Source organism: Balaenoptera borealis (assembly GCF_965194805.1).
Source record: "Balaenoptera borealis genome assembly, chromosome: 17".
NCBI lineage: Eukaryota > Metazoa > Chordata > Mammalia > Artiodactyla > Balaenopteridae > Balaenoptera > Balaenoptera borealis.
In genome coordinates this window covers 30,494,121-30,515,771 of record NC_138876.1, presented here as the reverse complement: position 1 = coordinate 30,515,771, position 21,651 = coordinate 30,494,121, and the positions used below count along the sequence as shown (strand labels likewise).

General features: G+C 38.9%; 2 protein-coding genes across 13 annotated transcripts in view; one reads left to right on the top strand and one right to left on the bottom strand.

Annotated features, from left to right (window-relative positions):
- Positions 1 to 21,651, top strand: part of OXR1 (oxidation resistance 1) — a 452,205-nt gene that overhangs the window by 335,039 nt on the left and 95,515 nt on the right. For 2 of the 10 annotated variants that reach the window (XM_082364288.1, XM_082364286.1), the window contains exon 1: positions 18,949 to 19,279. The exons of 5 other annotated variants lie outside the window; for them this stretch is intronic. In XM_082364288.1, coding sequence (XP_082220414.1) covers positions 19,081 to 19,279 — 199 coding nt within the window. In that variant the 5' untranslated portion in view covers positions 18,949 to 19,080. Of the gene's footprint in view, positions 1 to 18,947; positions 19,280 to 21,651 lie in introns of those variants that run through there. 3 more of the 10 variants (XM_082364289.1, XM_082364282.1, XM_082364292.1) reach the window with 3 other exon arrangements.
- LOC309614976 (uncharacterized protein) lies at positions 4,616 to 18,756 on the bottom strand. 3 transcript variants are annotated; one of them, XM_082363982.1, is made up of 4 exons: positions 18,592 to 18,754; positions 17,604 to 17,759; positions 8,332 to 8,372; positions 4,616 to 5,501 (listed from the first exon to the last, which is right to left on the bottom strand). In XM_082363982.1, exons 1-4 carry the CDS (start codon positions 18,700 to 18,702, stop codon positions 5,390 to 5,392), a joined length of 420 nt encoding a protein of 139 aa, XP_082220108.1. In that variant the 5' UTR covers positions 18,703 to 18,754; the 3' UTR covers positions 4,616 to 5,389. The 3 variants fall into 3 exon arrangements, 1 of the variants encoding a protein (XP_082220108.1); XR_014236485.1 differs by having other exon boundaries at positions 4,616 to 17,759; positions 18,494 to 18,756; XR_014236486.1 differs by lacking the exon at positions 18,592 to 18,754 and having other exon boundaries at positions 4,616 to 11,505; positions 17,604 to 18,484.

Here is a 21,651-nt window from a genome sequence, read left to right as displayed (position 1 = left end):
ACAGTAATAATAGCTTGCACTTATTGAACAATTGTCATGTGCCATTCTTCACAGTTACTCTATAAGAGGATAGTATTATTATTATTATTTTTAAATTACTGCCTCTTAGAGTTTTCATCCACTTGTTTTTATTTATTTATTTATTTATTTTATTTATTTATTTTTGGCTGTGTTGGGTCTTCGTTTCTGTGCGAGGGCTTTCTCTAGTTGCGGCGAGTGGGGGCCACTCTTCATCGCGGTGCGCGGGCCTTTCACTGTCGCGGCCTCTCTTGTTGCGGAGCACAGGCTCCAGACGCGCAGGCTCAGTAGTTGTGGCTCACGGGCCCAGCTGCTCCGCGGCATGTGGGATCTTCCCAGACCAGGGCTCGAACCCGTGTCCCCTGCATTGGCAGGCGGATTCTCAACCACTGCGCCACCAGGGAAGCCCCTAAGAGGATAGTATTATTAAACCCATTTTACCGATGAGAAAACTGTGGCTTGGAGAAAATTACCATGTCCAAAGTCATATAAACTAACTGATGGAGGTGAAGTTGAATCATAGAAATCTGACTCTAGAGCCAGCTTTTTAACACAACAGTCACCATAAAGCATGTGATATTCATGCAGATTGAACAGTGATTTGAATCAGAGAATACCTCTTAAGATATTCGTATGAAAAGAGGTGAGCTTGAACCTATTCCAGTTTTAGAGTGAACATTATTTACAGAAAGTAATGGTAATGGAAGAGGAACAAGTTAAATAATATCACACGAAAACAAACATGGACATTCAGACCATGGGACATAGCCCAGTATCACGGACCTGTTTCTGCAACAAGCCAATAGCATGCAAAAAACAAACAAACAAAAACCAGTGGAGCCTTTGCTCAGATCTTACACTTCAAATGTGGCCCATTTTGAGTCCAGCAACACTGACAGCACCTGGGAGATTGTTAGACAGACAGTATCTCAGGTCCTGCCCCAAGTCCTACTGAATCTTAAGATCCCTAAGTGATTCATTTACACATTAGAGTTTGAGCAGCACTGGTCTAGATGACTAGAGATTTAACTAATTGTAATAGGTAGACCTTGTTTGGATCATGATTCAACAAGCCAACTGCAAAAAGACATTTTCACCTATTGGGGAAATTGGGCACGAACTAGTTCTTGGATTCTGAGCTCTAATTTTATTAGGTATGATAATAGCACCTAATGGTTAATGATGAATGTCCAAATCTTTTAAAATTTAGGCATGTATACCAAGATATGTAGGGGTGAAATAATATGGCTGGAATTTGCTTTAAAATGTCACGGTAAATACAGTAGCAGTAAGTGATACAAATGTGGCAAAATCTTGAAAATTGTTGTATCTGTCATTCTGCTCTTCTATCTACTTTTGCATGTTAGAATATTTCATAAATTTATAAAAAAATATCAAAATAGGGACTACCCTGGGGTCCAGTGGTTAAGAATCTGCCTTCCAATGCAGGGGATGCAGGTTCGATCCCTGGTTGGGGAACTGAGATCTCACGTGCTGCGGGCCAACTAAGCCCACGTGCCACAACTAGAGAGAAGCCTGCATGCCACAACTAAGACCCAACGCAGCCAAATAAATATAAATAAATAAATATTTTTAAAAAGCAAAATAAATGGACTTATGCCCTAGAAATTGTAGAAATAACTAAAAGAAGTCTCATGGTAGAAAGGGTTAATCATTTCGCAGAACGTCAGAGAATCTTTCTCCAAAGGATTTAAATAATAGCACACATTTTTTGGTCTATGGGCAATTTTAGATATAGTCTTGGTAAAAACCAGAAGACTTAAAAAAATCGGCCAAGCTCCCTTTCTCAAAAATGATTCTGTGGTAGATGTTATACTTTGTGAATACTTCGGGCCATTGGTCTTAGATTTAATGCCTTAGCTGTGTTTAAAAACAAGAAAAAGCAGTTGGTGATGCCTCTCTTCTAGCCCTGTGTTTCCTCTCTTGTGGCATTCTTCACTTTAATGGTTGACTGATGGAATGTTGAGCTACATAGTCATCCAAATCAAGCATTTAATAGAGAGTCCTCTACTGATCTCATTCTGTTGAGAGTCTATGCCTGTAAGTGCAGGCTAAGGCCTTTTGATGTTATGTGATCAATAGGAAACCCTTTAAGCTGGTATGTATTTGTCAATAGAAAGGCATTCCTTTCAACATCATATAAACCCTTGATGTACTTAACCACTGCAAAGCATTTTTTTTTCTTTTTTAATTTTTATTTATTTATTTATTATTTATGGCTGTGTTGGGTCTTCGTTTCTGTGCGAGGGCTTTCTCTAGTTGCGGCAAGTGGGGGCCACGCTTCATCGTGGTGCGCGGGCCTCTCACTGTCGCGGCCTCTCTTATTGCAGAGCACAGGCTCCAGACGCACAGGCTCAGCAATTGTGGCTCACGGGCCTAGTCGCTCCGCGGCACGTGGGATCTTCCCAGACTAGGGCTCGAACCCGTGTCCCCTGCATTGGCAGGCAGATTCTCAACCACTGCGCCACCAGGGAAGCCCAGCATATCATTTTTTGTTTCTGGAAAAGGGTGCAAAAGAGAATTCCACAAGCTATTAAAAAGAGGAACCAAGTACTTTTGCAGCTTATTAAGTGGCAGTATTTGTGGTAATATGTTTTATATATTCTGGCTCCTTCCTATAGCTACCTAAGAATGGTTCTCAGAGACTAAATAATAAACTCTGCCAACAACCCCAGATGTAGACATTATACTGTTTACAGGTGAACAACTGACCCTGACTGGTTTAGTAGGTGCCTTGTGTTTATGGAGTGAGTCAGTGGATGAGCAAGAATTTGCTTCCAGAAACCTTCCCATTTGAACCACAAGTAGTTTTCCCTACATGGCACTATATTTTGGTCTGTTGGTTTGGATTTTATGGAATAACCTAGAGGATCTAAGGTTTTCCTTTGATGAATATGTATTTGGAGGAATAAATGAGTAATGGGATAGTGGAGGGAATTTTGGTTCTGACTCTGAATCAGAGAGTGACTGACACTCAGGTGCCGCTCCTTACACTTCTCTAATTTAGGCTGTGCCCCGAGAGCCTCCCTATTTATAGGAAGCTGCTTTGTTAAATGTGTGTGGTTTTTGATTTTTTAGACACAAGTTCTTTTCTCTCTCTCTTCCTATTCTTCCTGTAGATGCCCAATCGGCTAGTATTTCTTGCTCTGTTCTTTTCACGAGGGCAGCCTCTGCATGAAATTTTATATATTGCTCATTAGCCTTCAGTACAAACAAAAACCTGTTAGTCAAACCATGATCTTTTTTCTTTTTTTTTTGAAGTATAGCTGATTTACAATGTTGTGTCAGTTTCTGGTGTGCAGCAAAGTGGTTCAGTTATATATATATTCTTTTTCAAATTCTTTTCCATTATAGTTTATTAAAAGATATTGAATATAGCTCCCAGTGGTATACAGTAGGACCTTGTTGTTTATCTATTTTATATATACTAGTTTGTATCTGCTAATCCCAAACTCCTAATTTATCCCCCCCACCTTTTCCCTTTGGTAACCATAAGTTTGTTTTCTATGTCTGTGAGTCTGTTTTTGTTTTGTAAATAAGTTCATTTGTGTCATATTTTAGATTCCACATGTAACTGATATCATATGGTATTTGTCTTTCTCTTTCTCACTTACTTCACTTAATATCATAATTTCTTTGTCCATCCATGTTGCTGCAAATGGCATTATTACATTCTTTTTTATGGTTGAGTAGTATTCCATTGTGTATATATACCACGTCTTCTTTATCCATTCATCATGGACATTTAGGTTGCTTCTATATCTTGGCTATTGTAAATAGTGCTGCTATGAACATTGGGGTGCATGTATCTTTTCAAATAAGAGTTTTCATCTTTTCTGGACATATGCCCAGGAGTGGGATTGCTGGATCATATGGCAACTCTATTTTTAGTTTTTTAAGGAACCTCCATACTGTTTTCCATAGTGGCTGTACCAATTTACATTCCCAGCAATGGTGCAGGAGGGTTCCTTTTTCTCCACACCCTCTCCAGCACTTACTATTTGTAGACTTTCTGATGATGGCCATTGGGACCAGTGTGAGGTGATACCTCATTACAGTTTTGATTTGCATTTCTCTAATAATTAGTGATGTTGAGCAGCTTTTCATGTGCTTCTTGGCCATCTGTATGTCTTCTTTGGAGAAATGTCTATTTAGGTCTTCTGCCCATTTTTGGATTGGCAAACTGTGATTTTTTTGGCATTCTGCAAACATGTTCCACACACCTCTGTACCCTTCAGCTCGTTTGTTCTGCTAACCTTGTTGCTACTGTTAAAATTGTTTATTATTATAAAATATAACAATATTTCCAAAGCTCTAAAATACCTTTATTACTGTAGATGAACTTTATAGGAAGCACGATGCAAAGTTTCATAGCCCAAAGAATTAATAAATATAGCAAAAATAGTAGATCCTTTTGCTATTTTAAAAGAATATCATTATATTAAATAAAAAGCTTTGATGTATGTGTCTACGCATGTGTGTATATCCCAAATAGGTTCTATTAGAGAAATAAGATGGTCAGAGAGTACTGTCTAAGGATAATTATCCCCCAAAAAAGGTAACATCAAGACAGATATAAAGATTAACACGTTAAATATTTTATTTAACTCATTAATTACGGAAGCAGTAAGATGTTACAACCAATTTAAAGGAGAATCCAAACAGACATAGAACAGGCTTATTAGAATGAATGTGCAGATGGGGACACATTCTTCCACTGTCGGTGAAGAAAGTCAATTCAAAGTCTGTTGGACAGAATTTGCATAAACAAGAATGTCTTTGTTTATAGACAAGAATAATTTTGCATAGCTCTCAGCTTTTACACTTTATAGAGTTGTAAATTAGGTTCCATAGAATCAAAAGCAGATAACCCAGAAGAGTGTACTCTAGACACTGCATAGTTTTTCCACTGAAGCACAGAATTATTTTTCCCTTACAATACTGTATCCCTAAGTGCATTGTTACTATCAGTGATCCTCTGCTATCAGTACAAAAAAGTCCAAATTCCTTAGACATTCACAATTTAGCTTCAGCCTCTTTCCAATTTCTGTTCTCCAGCTCAACACCCTTAAACCCTACTTTCTTCAGCCAAAGTTAACTACATTCCACTAATTCTACTAATCCTTCAAGTCGCAATTGTCACTTCCTCCAAAAAGCCACGTTGTACTTTATCTATTTGAACTAGGAATTACCATACCTCCACTTGAGACTCATCACACTTTTTTCCGTACACTTGCTGTGTATTGACCATCTGCTGTGATCTACAGTAGTTCTCAAACCTAAGAGTACATCAGGATTACCTGGAGAGCTAGTTAAAACACAGATTTCTGGGCTCTGCCCATCCTCTGATTCAGTGGAGCTGAGCTTGAGCCTGAGAATTTGTATTTCTTACAAGATCCCAGATGATGCTGATGATACTGGTCTGAAGATAACACTTTGATAACCACCTGCCCAGAAGAATCCTGTAAAAAACTGCAAATAAGATTAATGAGACATAGATAGCCCTTTAGGAATTCATAATCTAATGGAAATGTCAAAAGCTGGCTCCCCTAAGACTACCTTTTGGTAAGACAAAACTGAGTTTATTGAGGTAGAGAGAATACCACCTCAACAGAGCCTTTTATGTGCCTTGTGTTGGGGGTGAGGAGAAGTCAGGGGGAGTAATAGCTGAGATTTTTGAGATTTTCAAGTTTGATTTAAAGCAGGTCTTCCAGTGTAACAACTTGGGTAGGACTGGGTAAGAATCATGGTATGATAGTTTAGAATTGACAGAATAAGATGAGGATTTTGAGGCAAGGGGTTCAAAGAGCTCTGGTATGTAAACTGTCGATTGATGCTTTCTGTTAAAGAGTTGATGTGTTCATTCAGGATGTTTCTGAAATGAACCAGAGGACAGTAGAGTAGTAAAGTCATATTAATGTAGACAGTCAACTAATAGTTTCAGAGACAGACACATAAAGTGTGTCTGGAAATACCAAGTACATGTCTCATAAACATTCAAAATTTTGGAGGAGTGGAAAGAATTCATATTTATTAAGAACCCATTATATTACACATACAGTGAAGTGCATGTGTGTGTATATATGTGTGTGTGTGTATATTTCAACTAACTGTATATGTATATTAGATTTTTGTGATAATTATGATTATCCCTAGCTAATGCGGATAATCCTTATTGGGACCTCAGGATAAGAGGACCTTTGGATAGAGCTCTTTTTATATTATCCAAAACTCATGGTCTCTTCTTTTTGGGAGAGATAAGTAGTGAGTATGATGATTTTAAAACACAGTAATCCTCTATATAGAAATCATAGAAATAAGTATATATTTTTAAAAGCCTGATTGGCAAGTGAGCTTTACTTTGGGAAGTAACTCAAGCTCTAACCTTTCGTGGCATAAAATTGACATCTGTTACCTTGCAAATCAATTTTTAGGAACACCCTAAGGTGAGTGTATTAAAGTTACACCTGAAAAAGACAAATTAAATCTTTTGAAATTCAAATTCTGGCACATGATTCAATGTTTAAGCTCTTGAAGAAATAGTTAAAACTTTGTACCAAATACACCCTATGTTCGGTCACAATACTTGAAAGAATACCCAGCATGCTTTTTACAGATTCCAAAATCAAACTAGAAAATATGCATGTTATAAAATAAAATGACTTAGATTTATTCATGACAGGCTTATAATGCATATTCTATAAAATCACTGAGGTAAAATTCATTTCAATGTTCTTTTGCTAAAGTTTTGAGAAAACATCTGAAGGTAGCACACCTGTAGAAGTTATCAATTACTTGCCATTCATGCTAATGGTATTCACAGCATAAAAATCTGCCATCTTCAGAAGCATCATTCTATTAGCAATAAACTATTTTGCATGCAGCTATCTTCTCCCTTTGCCATCTGGGCTTTTATGACACCTTTCAGTCCCAGATTTCTCTGTGCTAATTGCAGCTAAGTCAAATTGGTGCAAACAGGACTTCAGAGAGTAGGGTGTCTTAACTGGGACCACACAGATTTTGAAACAGTAAGTGCAAATGTGGGGCTGAAAGAGAAAGCACAGAAAGATATGGCAGGAAGTGGCCATAGCCTGCCCCACATCTTCTCTGTAATGAGATGGAGAGGTATCAGGATCAAGAGAAACATGCTATCTCCATGCACAACATTAACTAAAATGCAAATGTAAAAGAATATTAAATATTACTTTAGCTAGGCAGAGGATGAAATAAGGCTGTTTGAGGACAAACTATAGAAGTTGCCAGAGGCATAATGCAGTTATCTTTCCCAGCATCTACTAGATCTGGGTTTCTCCACCTGGGCGCTATTGGCATTTGAAGCTGGATAACTCTTCTTGTGGGAGGTGTCCTGAGCATTGTAAGGTCTTAAGCAGCATCCTTGGCCTCAACCTACTATATGCCAGTAGCACACCCTCAGTTTGACAACCCAAAATATCTCCAAAGTTTGCTAAATTTTCCCTTGGGGTAGGGTTGCCAGATTTAGCAAGCAAGATTAGAGGACCCCGAGGTAAATTTGAATTTCTGATAAACAGCACATAACTTTTTGGTATTAAGTATGTCCCATGCAACATTTGGTATAGAATTGTACTAAAAATTTATTCATTGTTTATCTGAAATTCAAATTTAACTGGGAGGCCTGTATTTTATTTAGTAACCCTACTGGGAGACAAAATTGCCCATGATTGAAAACCCCTGTGCTGTAGATATCACTAAATTAAGAGCAAACACCCAAGAGACTCTTAACTGACTTGACTGACAGTGTTGCTTTCCTTTACCTCTCTGAGGTTACCAGTAATCTTGTTTACAAAGGGAGGGTTCATTAACTTTCCCCTCAGGGTTGACATGAGATCTAAAGGAAATAATGTATGAAAAACCCTTAGTACAATGCCTGGCATAGTAAGCAATTGATATATGTTCATTATTATTACCTTAGGATCCCTCACAAGATGGTGTTATAATAGTTACTGGTCTCTGGACTTAATTTTCACTAACAGGAAAGACTGTATTACAGAAACAACAGGAACCCAGCAGTGATTCTCAATCTTGGCTATGCAATGAAATCACCTAGGCAGTGTCCTCCCTGATGTCTGTATCCTACCTCTAAGAGATTTGGATTTCATTGATCGGGAAGGTGGCCTGAGCACTGGGATTTCAGAAGATCCACAGAGGTCCTAAAACGTGTAGCTAAGGCTGAGAACCACAGTTTGAGAGAAAAGTGTTGGATAGTTCGTACTCCTTAATAATGAAGAGAGGGAGTAAGCTATACTTAATTACCTCTGGTTCTTGGGTTGTAGAAAACTGGGTTGGGATCCAATCTAGAGAAAAGATGGACATGATTTCATTCATTCATTCATTCATTCAATAGATACAATACCTGAGCGCCTACGATGTGCCAGGCCACGTTCTAAGCAGTGAAGGGAGTCCCTGTACTTGTTGAATGCTAGTACAGAGAGACAGACAATAAATAAGACGTTTTAATCTAATTTCAAAGATTAAAACTGAAGCCTGCATGAGAGATGATAGCATTCTAAACAAAGTCATCAATACTCTTATTGAGAAAGCAAAATGGGGAGAAATCAGTGTGACTTAACATGTTCTCTGAGTTTAATTCCTAGAAGAGATAAAAGTAGGAAGGGCATATTAACCAGGACAAGTAAAAGGATGGCATAAAACTGTAAAGAGTGTTAGAAAGGTCAAAACACAGAGCGAGGTTTCAGAAACACTAAAGGAACTAGCCAACTAGGATCATTGTGTGAAAAGGGAAGTCTTAGAATAAAGGAGAATAAGAAGCCGGTATGAGGCTCTCTTCTTGAGGAAGATGTGCTTCGTTGAACCGATTATTAACAGGCAGAACAACTGTGCCTATTTTGCTTTTTCTCAATTAAGAATGAATGAGCTACATGTCAATTTAATAATCTAGCCAGGAGAACCTAGAAGGGTAGAGGAAAGTTTTCTTCCTCCCCAAAAGAGCACTGATCATATGTCAGGCCTGTGTCAAATGACATGAACTTACACTGTTTTCATTAAACACTAGGTCACCATTGCTACCCCAGTGTGATAGCTGAGGAAACTGAGGCTAGGCAGTGTTCACTGAGTTATTCACGAATACAAATCAGGAAGCACTAGAGGCAGGTTGTCTGTCTGGTTTAGCATCTCCCTGGTGCCTAGTCAGGGCCCCACATCTGTTGACTGATTGAATCAATAAACAAACCCCTGAGCATTATTAAAAAAAAAAAATGATTGAGCTACTAGAAAATACAAAACAAAAACTGTGACATGGAGATTTATAGGCTAAGGTAGGTGAGGATATAGTGAAAGACCACTGACATCCACTTTGCATAACTTTTAACCTCTTTGTCCAGAAAACTTGATTATCAGGATATTTTGCTATGTGGTCACAGACCCTTTGGTAGTAATATGATGAGAATGATAGTGTATTTGTGAAAATTTTACTCCCTTTTGTAACAAACAAACCTCAAATATATATAATGACTTAAATACAAGAGAAATTTATTTCTTGTTCAAGTCCAAGATTGGTGTTCCTGAATGGTGGCTCCCCTCTAAGAGTAGATTCAGGGACCCAGGTTCCTTCTATCTCGTGGCTCTACCATCTTTAACAAATGGCTTCTTGGGTTTTCCTGCTTATCTGCTTCCAGGCTGTGAAAGGAAAAGACCGTGAAGGGTCATCAGTGGGATGCTCTTGTGAGCCAAGCCTGGAAGTAGCACACATCACTTTAGCAATCCTTCCATTGGCTAGAACTCAGTCACTTGGGCACCGTGATCAAAAAGAAAGCTGGGAAATATAGTATGCCCAGGAAGAATAATCAGATTTGTTGACAGATAACCAGTCTTTACCAGGATAATAGGAGATCTGCCAGAAAACTATAGTTAGATGAATAATACAAATTTCAAAGGATGGGGCTGAAATGGAGTTGAAGGATACAGAAACAACAAAGGTTTGAAACCCATTGGGAGGGGAAAAACAGTGATCATGTGGAGTGTGTACCTCATCTTCTTCTGTACATTAGAAAGGCATTTGACAAATACATGACATAGTTGATAAATGAAAACTGGGTGATGGTATCATTTAGTGGATTCATACTTCTTCAGATAAGTGTGTCCAGTGAGTGGTAATCATTGTCAACCATGAAGGCACTCTCTTGTGCTGTGCCCTGGGACTCTCCTTGCCCATGTCCCAAATATTTTTAGGAACAACTCGAATAGAGATAAATTTGTGGCTGAGTCAGGGAAAGAGCTACTTGAATGATACTTCAGTGAAAGAATCAAGAGTAGTTTCAAAATGATCTCAGCAATCTAGAACATGGGTCAGCAGAATTTTTCTGAAAACAGCATGGAAGTAAATATTTGGGGCTTTTGGGTCATAAGGTCTCTGTCACAACTAGTCATCTCTGCTGTTGTAGCATAAAAGCAGCTATAGACAATACATAAGTGAACTGCTGTGGCTGTGTTCCAGTAAGACTGAATTGATAAAAATAGGTACCAGGCCAGATTTGATCCATAAGCCATACTTTGTTGAACCCTGATCTAGAAGTATAGGCTGAAATTTGAAGGCAATAAATCTAAATTTGTTTACTCAAGGCCAAGGGACAATGGGTCTAACACTGAACATGTGTGATATCCTTTCTAATCAAAATAGAGCTACAAGATAGGTATTATTTGCTCTTATTTTATAGATAAGAAAGCTACATCTCGAAAGTAAATAGTTTGACCTAGCTCTCACATCTGGAAAACACTTTATGGGACATCCTGCCACTTTAACAAATGTTTGGGTGAATTGAGAGTCACAGCTCATTGCTCAAGTCAAAGATGGAGTACTTCATGTGGCAGCACTCCCTGTAGAAAAGCCCTGGGTTCTTCTGGCTCTGCTCTTATCCAAGTGTGTGACCTTGAGAGATTCGCTTGACTTCTCTGGGTCTTAGCTAACAAATCAGCATATAAGAGGCTCAAATAGATAAACACCAAGGTCTCTCTCAGGTCTAACAGGGTTGCTATTACTAAATTAAGGGCAGCATGTGAAAGAGAATTGAAACTTACTCTTTATAGCTCTAAAAGCAATTTTTTTTAAACTTCTTCTAATATAGTTTTACCTAAAACCAATATATAAAACATAAAAATGACATTTTATGAGCATACATTTGTTTTACAAGTTCAAATTTATAATATTTTCTGATCATAAAGACATTTATTGAGAGAATTAGGCTGATATGAATGAAACTAAAGTTTCAAACTGGGAGTGATGGATGATTGATGGGTTCTTTTTAGCATCAGCACCTCAGCATTCTACTCATTGTGTTTTGGTTTGTTTGCTTGCTTTTGGCTGTGAAATGTCAAGAAAATTCTTATTCACATACATCATTTAAATGGTAAATTAATAAATATTCTTGGAATCTGAAATACTCGTCAGAATATAGAAATGGCAAGAGAGGCCTGAAAAACAAAATGCATGAATTTGACAACATAAATCAGGAAGTCTTTTGTATATTAACTTGGAATATATGATAAAAATCAATGTAAATTAAGCATTTGCAAACCCTTGTATCAGTCAAGGTTGGCTAAGCTTCTGCTATGGTGCCAAATGAACCCCTAAACCTCAGTGGCTTACTGTAATAGTGTTTATTTCTTTATTTCTCGCTCATATTACATGTCCAATTCAGACTGAAGTTGCGGGGAGGGACTCTGATCCACGTAGTTTCTCAGGGATCCAGGTTACTGGAGACGGCTCCACCATCTCATAGCTGTGCCACCTGAAGCAGGTAGTATCCTTGGTTGCTGAGGCAGGGGCAGAGGCATATGGAGTGTAGAGCATTGGCTGCTCTAAAAAGAGGCTGTTTCTTTACACATGTGAGTGTAAAACACATCACTTTTGCTCAGTGTTTGTCAAAACTAGTCTTGTGGCCCTATTTCAGAAGTAAATGTGTGATTTGCGTGAACTAAATATGCAAAGCACTTAGAAGAACTGTAAAGGAGATCTCAAACACGACTCATAATCAAAAAATGAGGTTCCTGAGCCCCACCCTACAACCCCGGAATCAGGATCTCTGAGGTATAGTAGGGAAATCTGTATTTTTTTAAATGTTCCACAGCTGATTCTCATTATCAGCAGGACGTTGCTGCTGTGAACAGGAATGTTTTTAAAGTAGAGGAAAGGCAACAATTAGATCTATGGATTTGAGATTACCCAGCTGCAGTGTTGGAGATGATTAAAGAGGGTAGAAACTAAAAGCTGGGAGGTTTCATGTCACATAACACGTAGGGTTTAATGACCAAACATAAATGCATGTGTTTATGTATCATGCAGCCTAACAATGCTGTTGTACCTTTCTCTGTATGTTTTAAGAATCTCCTCCCCACCCCTTTCTTCCTTAACTCCAGAAAATTAGTAGAGTAGGCACAAAGTGGCTTCCAACCAGTCTTTGTTCACTTCATTCATTAAATGTTTTTCATGCCACTACTGCTCATGGTGTTGGTTGTAGAGCCAGCTTAGCTCCCATAAGAGGCCCTGGGTAGGGAGTGGGGAGTGGGTTAGGTGGGCTTAGTCTGCTTCTGTCTTGAGAGGTAGCTGGAAGTGGTCAAACTTTTCTTCATGCCTGTTAGAACAGCGTAGAATCTGGTTCTATTGATGTTTCTGTTGCCTTGTGAGAACTAACAGTAGATCTGCAGTGGGAGAGAATGGCCAGTGCATGACTCTTTTGAAAATCAAACCTATCTGGCTAGTGCTGGATCATTTAAGGATTTACCATCCAGGTTTGGGTTTCTCTTCCTATATGCAGTCTGGATTTTGGCTAATTTGCCTGGTACTATTAGCATCTTTCCCAAATGTTGTTTGGGATGGGGAGGTGGGGAGTCAAGGAACCCCCATACACTTTAAGAAGAGGAGTAGGTTCTCTTCCTTTCAGATATTACGCTAGCACTTACCAGTTTTCTGCTCATGTACCCCGGCTGAAACAAGTGGAATATTGATAAGAACTTGGCATTGCTGCCCAGAACTTTGTCTAAGAGAGATGGATGGACTTATAGGCAGGTTCTATTTTTATTGCCATGCTTCATTTTGTCTTGTATTGATAGAGCCCAAAGTTCAATACCCCCATAGCCCCTCCAACAAGAAAAAACAAAAATAATACTATCCAATTACCAGCTACAGACTGAAGCTGGAAACTGGCATTTTGGTATAAAAATAATAACTAGCAAACAGGCTTAGGTTTCTCCCAAGTTATTTTGCTCTTTCTTTTCCTTTTTGCATTTACATTTTTCTAATACCTTTTAAAAAAATACAGAGCAGAGATAGGGAAATTATTTCTAATACAGTCTAAACTAAAACAACTGATAACATACAAATATAAACGTTCATAAGAGACTACTATGAACAATTACATGCCAATAAATTGGATAACTTAGGAAAAATGGATAAATTGCTAGAAAAATTAAACCTAAAACTGAATCATAAAGTAACAGAAAATCTGAACAGATCAATAATGAGTAAGAAGTATGGATCCATAATCAAAACATCCCCAAAAAGAAAGGCCCAGGACCAGATGGTTTCACTGGTGAATTCTACCAAACATTTAAAGAAGAATTAACACCAAAGAAAACTACAGGACACTTATCTCTGATGAATATAGATGCAAAAATTCTTACCAGAATACTAGCAAACAGTGGGATTTATTCCTGGGATGCAGGAATGATTCAACATATGCAAATCAATAAATGTTATATACCACATTATTAAAATGAAAAATAAAACAAATATGATCATCTCAGTAGATACAGAAAAACCATTTGACAAAACTCAGTATCCTTCCATGACAAAAACTCTCAATAAATTGGATACAGAAGGAATGTACCTCAAAATAATAAAGGCCATATATATGATAAGCCCACAGCTAAAATCACACTCAGCAATGAAAGGTTGAAAGCTTTTCTTCTAAGATCAGGAAGAAGACTAGGGTGCCCACTGTCACCACTCTTATTCAACATAGTAGTGGAAGTTCCAGCCACAGCACTTAGGCAAGACAAAGAAAAGGCATCCAGATTGGAAAGGAAGAGGTAAAGTTACAGATGATATGATCTTCTATATAGAAAAATCCTAAAGACTCCATAAAAGTACTGTTAGAACTAATAAATAATTTCATAAAGTTGCAGGATACAAATTGACAGAGAAAGTCAGTTTGTTGTATTCATATATGCTAAGAACTATCTGGAAAAGAAATAAAGAACACAATCCCATTTACAATAGCATCAAAAACAATAAAATACTTAGCAATAAATTTAACCAAGGAGGTGAAAGATCGCTACTTTGAAAACTGTAAGACATTGATGAAAGAAATTGAATAAGACACAAATAATGGAAAGGTATCCTGTGTTCATGAGTTGGAAGAATTAATGTTGTTAAAATGTCCATACTACCCAAAGTGTTCTACATATTCAATGCGATCCCTATCAAAATTCCGATGGCATTTTTCATAGAAATAGAACAGACAATGCTAAAATTCATACGGAGCTGCAGAAGACCCCAAACCGCCAAAGCAATCCTGAGAAAGAGGAACAAAGCTGATGCATCACACTTGCTGATTTCAAATTTATTACAAAGTCATAGTAATCAAAACAGTGGGGTACTGGCATAAAAACAGACACATAGATCAATGGAACAGAATCAAGAACCCAGAAATAAATCATGCATATACCATCAACTATAAGGGAGCCAAGAATACAGTTTCTTTAATAAATGTTGCTGGGAAAACTGGATAGTCACATGCAGAAGAATGAAATTCGACCCTATCTTCCAACATACACAAAAATTAACTTGAAACAAGTTAAAGACTCAAATGTGAGACCTAAAACCATAAAACTCCTAAAAGAAAACAGGGAAAATGTTCCTTGACATTGGTCTTGGCAATGCCTTTTTGGATATGACACCAAAAAGCACAGGCAACAAAAACAAAAATAAACCAGTGGGACTACATCACAGTAAAAGAAATAATCAACAAAATAAAAAGCAAACCTAAGGAATGGCAGAAAATATTTGCAAACCACTTATCTGATAAGGGGTTAATATCCAAAATATATATGGAACTCATAAAACTCAGTAGCAAAAAACCAACAATTGAATTAAAAACTGGGCAGAGGATCTGAATAGACATTTTTCCAAAGAAAACATACAAATGGCCAAGAGTTATGTGAAAAGATGTTCAACATCACTAATCATCAGGGAAATGCAAATCAAAACCTCAATGAGATCACCCCACACCTATTAGAATGGCTGCTATCAAAAAGGTAGGAGATAAGTGTTAGCAAGGATGTAGAGAAAAGGGAACCCTCATGCACTGTTGGTGGGGATGTAAATCAGTACAGCCACTATGGAAAACAGTATGGAGCTTCCACAAAAAATTAAAATAGAACTACTGTATGATCCATCAATTCTACTTCTGGGTATATATCCATAGGAAATGTAATCACTGTCTCGAAGAGATATCTGCATCCCCATGTTCACTGCAGCTTTATTCACAATAGCTAAGACATGGAAACAACCTAAATATCCATCAATGGATGAATGGATAAATAAGATGTGATATAGATACACAATGGAATATTATTCAGCCATAAAAAGGAAATACTACTATTTGCAACAACATGGATGGACCTTGAGGGCATTATGTTAAGTGAAATAAGTCAGACAAAGACACATACTGTATGATCTCACTTACATGTAGAATCTAAAAGAAACTGAACTCATAGAAACAGAGAGTAGAATAGTGGTTGCCAGGGTCTGGAGGTTGGGGGAAATGGTGAGATGTTGCTCAAATGGTATAAATTTCCAATTTTAAGTTGAATAACTCGTGGGGATCTAACATATAACATGGTGACTATAGTTAACAATATTATATAGTTGAAAGTTGCTAAGAGAGTAGATCTTAAACGTTCTCATAGCACATATACAAAAAAAGGTAATCATACGAGTTTATAGAAATGTTAATTAACTCTACTGTGGTAATCATTTTGCAATATATACTCCTATCAAATCATCACATTATATACCTTAAACTTAGAATATGTTATATACCAAAAGAATAAATCCAGCAATTCAACTTCTGGGTATAGAGAGAAATGAAAACATATGTCCACAAAAAAATGTGTACATAGATGTTCATAGCAACATTACTCATAATAGCCAAAAAGTGGGAATAATACAAATATCTATCAACTTATAAATGGATAAATAAAATATGATATATCCCTATAATATTATTTGGCAATAAAAAGGAATGACATACTAATACCTGCTACAACATGAATAAGCCTCAGAAACATTAGGCTAAGTGAAAGAAGTCAGACACCAAAGACCAGATATTGTATGATTCCATTTATGTGAAATGTTTATAAAAGGCAAATCCATAGAGACAAAAAGTAGATTAGTGGTTGTCTTTGCCTGTGGTGGGAATAGGGAGTACTAGAAACGGACAAGAAGTTTCTTTGGCGGGTAATAGAAATGTTCAAAAATTAGATCTGGGTGATGGTTTAACAACTGTGTAAATATACTAACAACCATTGAATTGTATACTTTTAATAGATGAATTATATGGTTTGTAAAATCATATGTCAATAAAGTTATTTTAAAAATAAGGCAAAGGGTTGCTGGAGGAGGCATGCACGATATATAAGGACAATTTTTTTTTTTTTCTTAAAGGATGAGAGGAATATATGTGGTGATATGGCATGATAAGGAGGAAGGAACCAGAGTGGAGAGAGAAAAAATAATAAAACGCAAAGGAATAATAAGGCTGACAAGTCACAGACAACATACACCAGACTAAGGCCAAGAATTAATTTGGAGAAGGAGAGGCATGGACAAGAGTAAGGACTTCCTTCCTTCTGAGGCAATATATGGAGATGAGCTTGTAAATTAAAAAGGAAAGGGGAAGAAAAGTGAGAGTGTTTATATTTCATGGCCTATGATTTTGAGTCATTTAGAAGACCAAGTAACATGTTTGAGTAACGAATTTGGTAACTTCAGGAGGATGGCGATGGGTCAGACAACAAATGGGAAGAATAAAAAGGAAATCTGATGAAATGAGTAAAAGGATTTTAGAGACATTAGGGCTTAGCTGAGTTTAAATAAAAACTTGTAAAGCACTTAATCATCAAAGTTATACATTTTTATCCAGCAGCTCTAGCTTTCCATGAAACAGAAGCAGAAAAAATTGATGGGTTAACTGCTTGTAAACCTGTATTTGAACTGGTAGAGTACAGGTTCCTGCTAAGGTTAGATGTAAAAGTGCAGCTTTAATCAGGTATAAAAAACTCAACCACTATTTTGGATATGATCATCACAAACTAATGGCAAATTTGAAGATGTAAAATATATTTTAGAAAAAGGATTTCACTGTAGTTAATCAGGATTAGACTTAAGTCATTGAAATTCAATTTTTAAAGCTTACTGAGCCTCTCTGAGATCTTGGAAGTGGTGCTAAGCTTGGTAATGCTTCCTTCCTTATCAAATGGAAATCGCAGAAAAACTGGCAGCCACTTACCACTCTACCACATGGGTTCCAAGGAGGTACAGAAGGAAGTCTGGAGCAGTGCTTTCCTAAGCACATCTGAACACAGGGATGGTTGCTGAATATGCATATTCCTGGGTCCTTATTCAGAAACTGTGAATCACACTCTGGGGGTACAGCCCGGACAGTCTACACATTTAACCAAGTATAAAGGTGATGCTGATGTTAGAATGGTGAAGTTTGTCCAACCTATTAAGAATTTAAGCTGAAAATGGTGATGGTGGGAAAAAGATCAGTCAAATAATTTAAAGGGGGGGGGCAGGGCGGAGGATAATCTTTAACGGTTTGGCAAAATGCTTAAGTTCCTGAAAGATGTTTTCTGGACTCCATTGTTTGGAATGATTAGCTCTTCAACTTCCTAATTCAAACCTTTTCTTCAAATGCATTAATAAATTGGTAATTCCAAGAAAGAGAGTTTATTTACCGCATGGGAAAAACTAAAAGAGCTATAAACAGATGTGAAGGGAAGAGAATAACCAGATCTCACAGGAAACAAAATCGGGTAGTAAATGTCCGTCAAATGTCATTGCTCCTTCTCTGCTTAAAAGAGGATAAAGTTGCACACTGAAGCCCTAATTACCTTGCCTTACAGGACCAGAGTCTTGGAATGTCAAACTCTAACATCAGTTCATAATGCCACGGCGAACTTCGAACGTGACGATTAATGCTTTATTTTACAAAGATGGTCTCATAAGGCTTCCTAGGAAGCATTTTATCTGGGTTGTTTCATGTTAACTACGACTGCAGTTTTACCGTAAAACTTAACATTCTCTCCTTCCTCTCACCCACCCCGCCCCCCAAAATTTCAAACTGCAAAAGTTTCCTGTGGATTGTGCCCCTCCCCCTAACACACACAGACTCACAGAAACTTTTGGACACACAGAAACTTCTGGACACTGCCCTCCTAGGCCCCCAAACTCTCCGCAAATCCAGCAGAGCCTCCCCAGGGTCATCCTTATACCCGGCTCTGCCCTCGGGTTCCGAGGCTCGGCCTCCTCCCCTTTCCCCAGCAGTCCCGAAAGTCCGGTCGGGTCGGGGCTGGGCGGGGTAGGGCGGGGCAGGCGTGCTCCATTGGAGCCAGGCACGTGGGGGGAAGCGGGTAGGTCCGGTTCGGCTTGCTACAAGGCCGCCGCTTTTCGACGCTGCCTCTCTTCCAGGAAGTGTGTATATACTTTATAAGCTAAGTTTGGCCCGAACTGGCGTTTGGAAGCAACAAGAAAAACTTTTCAAAACTTTTGTCCAGCTTCTTTTCCCCCGACGCCTAGTTCCCTGATGGTCCGCCCCGGGGCCAAGTTCCGGACGTCCCCGCCCCTTCCCCCTCCCCGCCTCCTGTGAGGCGTGCGGAGCCACCGCCACCAGTGTCGGCTTGGACGCGTGGGTGGGCGAGCGAGCACCGAGTGGCCGTCTCGGCGGAAACCGTTGGCCTCCTCGGCGCCTGCCCGGCGGCAGCATGGACTACCTGACCACGTTCACGGGGAAGAGCGGGCGCCTTCTGCGAGGCACAGCCAACCGCCTGCGGGGGTTCGGGGGTGGCCGCGAAGCCCGGCAGGTGCGCTTCGAGGATTACCTGAGGGAGCCCGCCCAGGGGGACCCCGGGTGCGGGTCCCCGCCCCACCGGCCCCCGGCGCCGTCCAGCCCGGAGGGACCCGGTGAGCCCAGCCTTCCTTCGCGTCCCGCGCGGCCGACCCGGGCTGAGGGCGGGGGGGGAGGCGGAGGGGTGGGCGCTGCGCGGGGGGCGAGGCCCCACGGGCCGCCGGCGTGAACAGGGTGGGCGGGGGGCGCGGGCCGGGCGTTGGCAGGTGTGCCCGTGCCGGGATGGCGGCGGGACGGGGGCGAGGAGCGGAGGACTCGCTCTGCTCTGGGGACGGAAGACTTGCTCGTGTCTGCGTCGTAGCTCTTCCTGCTCTGCTCTTCCTGCTTTCTTCACCTATGCTCGACTTTCCTTACCCCGCCAACTATTTCAAGGGTAGGATCCCTTCGTTTTTCCCTCCCCGTGAGAGGTGAATATTGAACCAATTGTGACGCTCGTGTTTTCCCTCTTAGAAATCATTAAGAACGCTGTGCTTGACTTGGGTTTGGTTTGGGTCATTGTTTTTATTTGATATTTGCCAACTGTTAGAATTCACATAAGCACTTAATACGGCTTTGGAAAAGAAAATGTTTAGCGTACACGGGAAGCCAGTGGATTTTTGTGTCGTGTATTTTGAAAGGCTGCGTGTTGTCTTGAGGTGGCAGAACCTGGAAACTTTCCTCAGTTATCATTTCTACTGCCTGTTAAGTTTTCTTTCGTCATAGTGGCGTTGTACTGCCCTTTAAAAAACAGAATCAGTCATAATGAGAGGATATTGATATCTTACGGAATTTTTAAAAGCACTTGCTGAAGCGATATTAGCATCATGCATATGGTAACTTCTCCAATGTCGTTGGCTTCCCCTAGTTAATAAGTGGCAGACCTCTCCTAATCATATTTTATTCTTGTTACCTGTTTTAATATGCATTTTGGTGTTATGAGAGTAAATTATGTGAGTGTTAGTTTAGAAAATAGAGAAAAGTACAAAGAATATAAAATCTATCCATAACCCACATCCTGATATTCATTTTAAAGCACTGAAACTATGAGGACATCTGTTGATCTGTGTGTGTGTGTGTGTGTGTGTGTGTAATTTAAGCTTTGAAGAAACTTGAATATTAAAATGTAATTTTAGCATGGTCCCTTTTATTAATTTTTCTTCACTTTACATAATATCTTTTCTTCACAATTCTTGTTTATGGCATTAGAAAAATGAAAAAGGGGATGCTTGGTTTCTGCTTTGAAGGATATTAACCAGATGCAGAATCCTCTTAAAAGTGGGACCAGGGATGAGGACTAGAACTTTAAAGTGTTTGAATAAAGGATTTTTTTTTTTTTTTATGAGACCTCAGTTGACTAATTGAAAACAATTGAAATGTGACCGGCCTCTAGGTAGATGAAGAACTGAGAAATATGTGGTGTAACTTAACCTGGAAAGGGATATGATGAATACTTTAACAAATATGCCCAAATATATACATCTGATTCATTGATTCAGAAACATTTATTGAGCACACTGCTATATCAAACACTCTCCTTCAGAGTTACAGCTTCAAAATACTATACAAATTCCTCTTCTGCTGAAGCCGCCTTATGAACTCATGGCACTTTCTTTAATATTCATGGTGCCCCCAAATCTCTGACACAAGTTAGAAAGGCCTTGTGATGTCAGTTTATGACCAAGGTCAGTGGACAGGTACTTTCTAGCATTAACTAGCTGAAAGAATTTGTATAAATTACTTAATCTCTTTGGGTGTATATTTTCTTGTTTTAAATGAGGTTGATTGGATGATCTCAGAGGTTGTCGACTCTGGAGCTCTTTTTTCATTTGGAACAGAATTAGTGAAAAAGATAGATGGTAAAGCTACAAATTAAATAGCATTTGGGGTTAAAAACATTGTAAGTCTATAAAGTTATGCCTACAGAGTTCTGAAGGTAGTTCAAAAGATGAATACCCCAGCAATAACTTGATTACCCCCTCTCACTCTTAGAATAAGTATAGCTTCCTCAGTTGACTCCTTTGAGAGGCAACATGTATACATACAGATAAAAAATAAATGGTTCTTCATTAATTTCTAGGCAACCTTTGCTTAAAATGAGAACTCTTTTCTTGGCAGCTGCCTACCAGATAGGTTTTGGGTATAGGGTTTTTCTTTACATTTGTGTCCTTTGGAATGAGTATTTGTTAGTCTGTTTAAAGGATTTCTTCTACTCTTTCTGCTTGTGACTACCTTTATTTTAGATTTTTGTAACAGCTGCTTAAGTTCCCTGTTATTTGTCACCCTTCCTTCAGTTCTTTAAAATGTCCTGTGTGTTGTAGCAGTATGTCTTGTGCAGACACTTCTACACTTGTAGATCGGCTACACTCCAGGACTCCATTTGTTGTTTGTGATCTTACCCCTCACCATTTCATGTTCAGTAAAGATGTTGATAAAATAGTTTTACCATTGA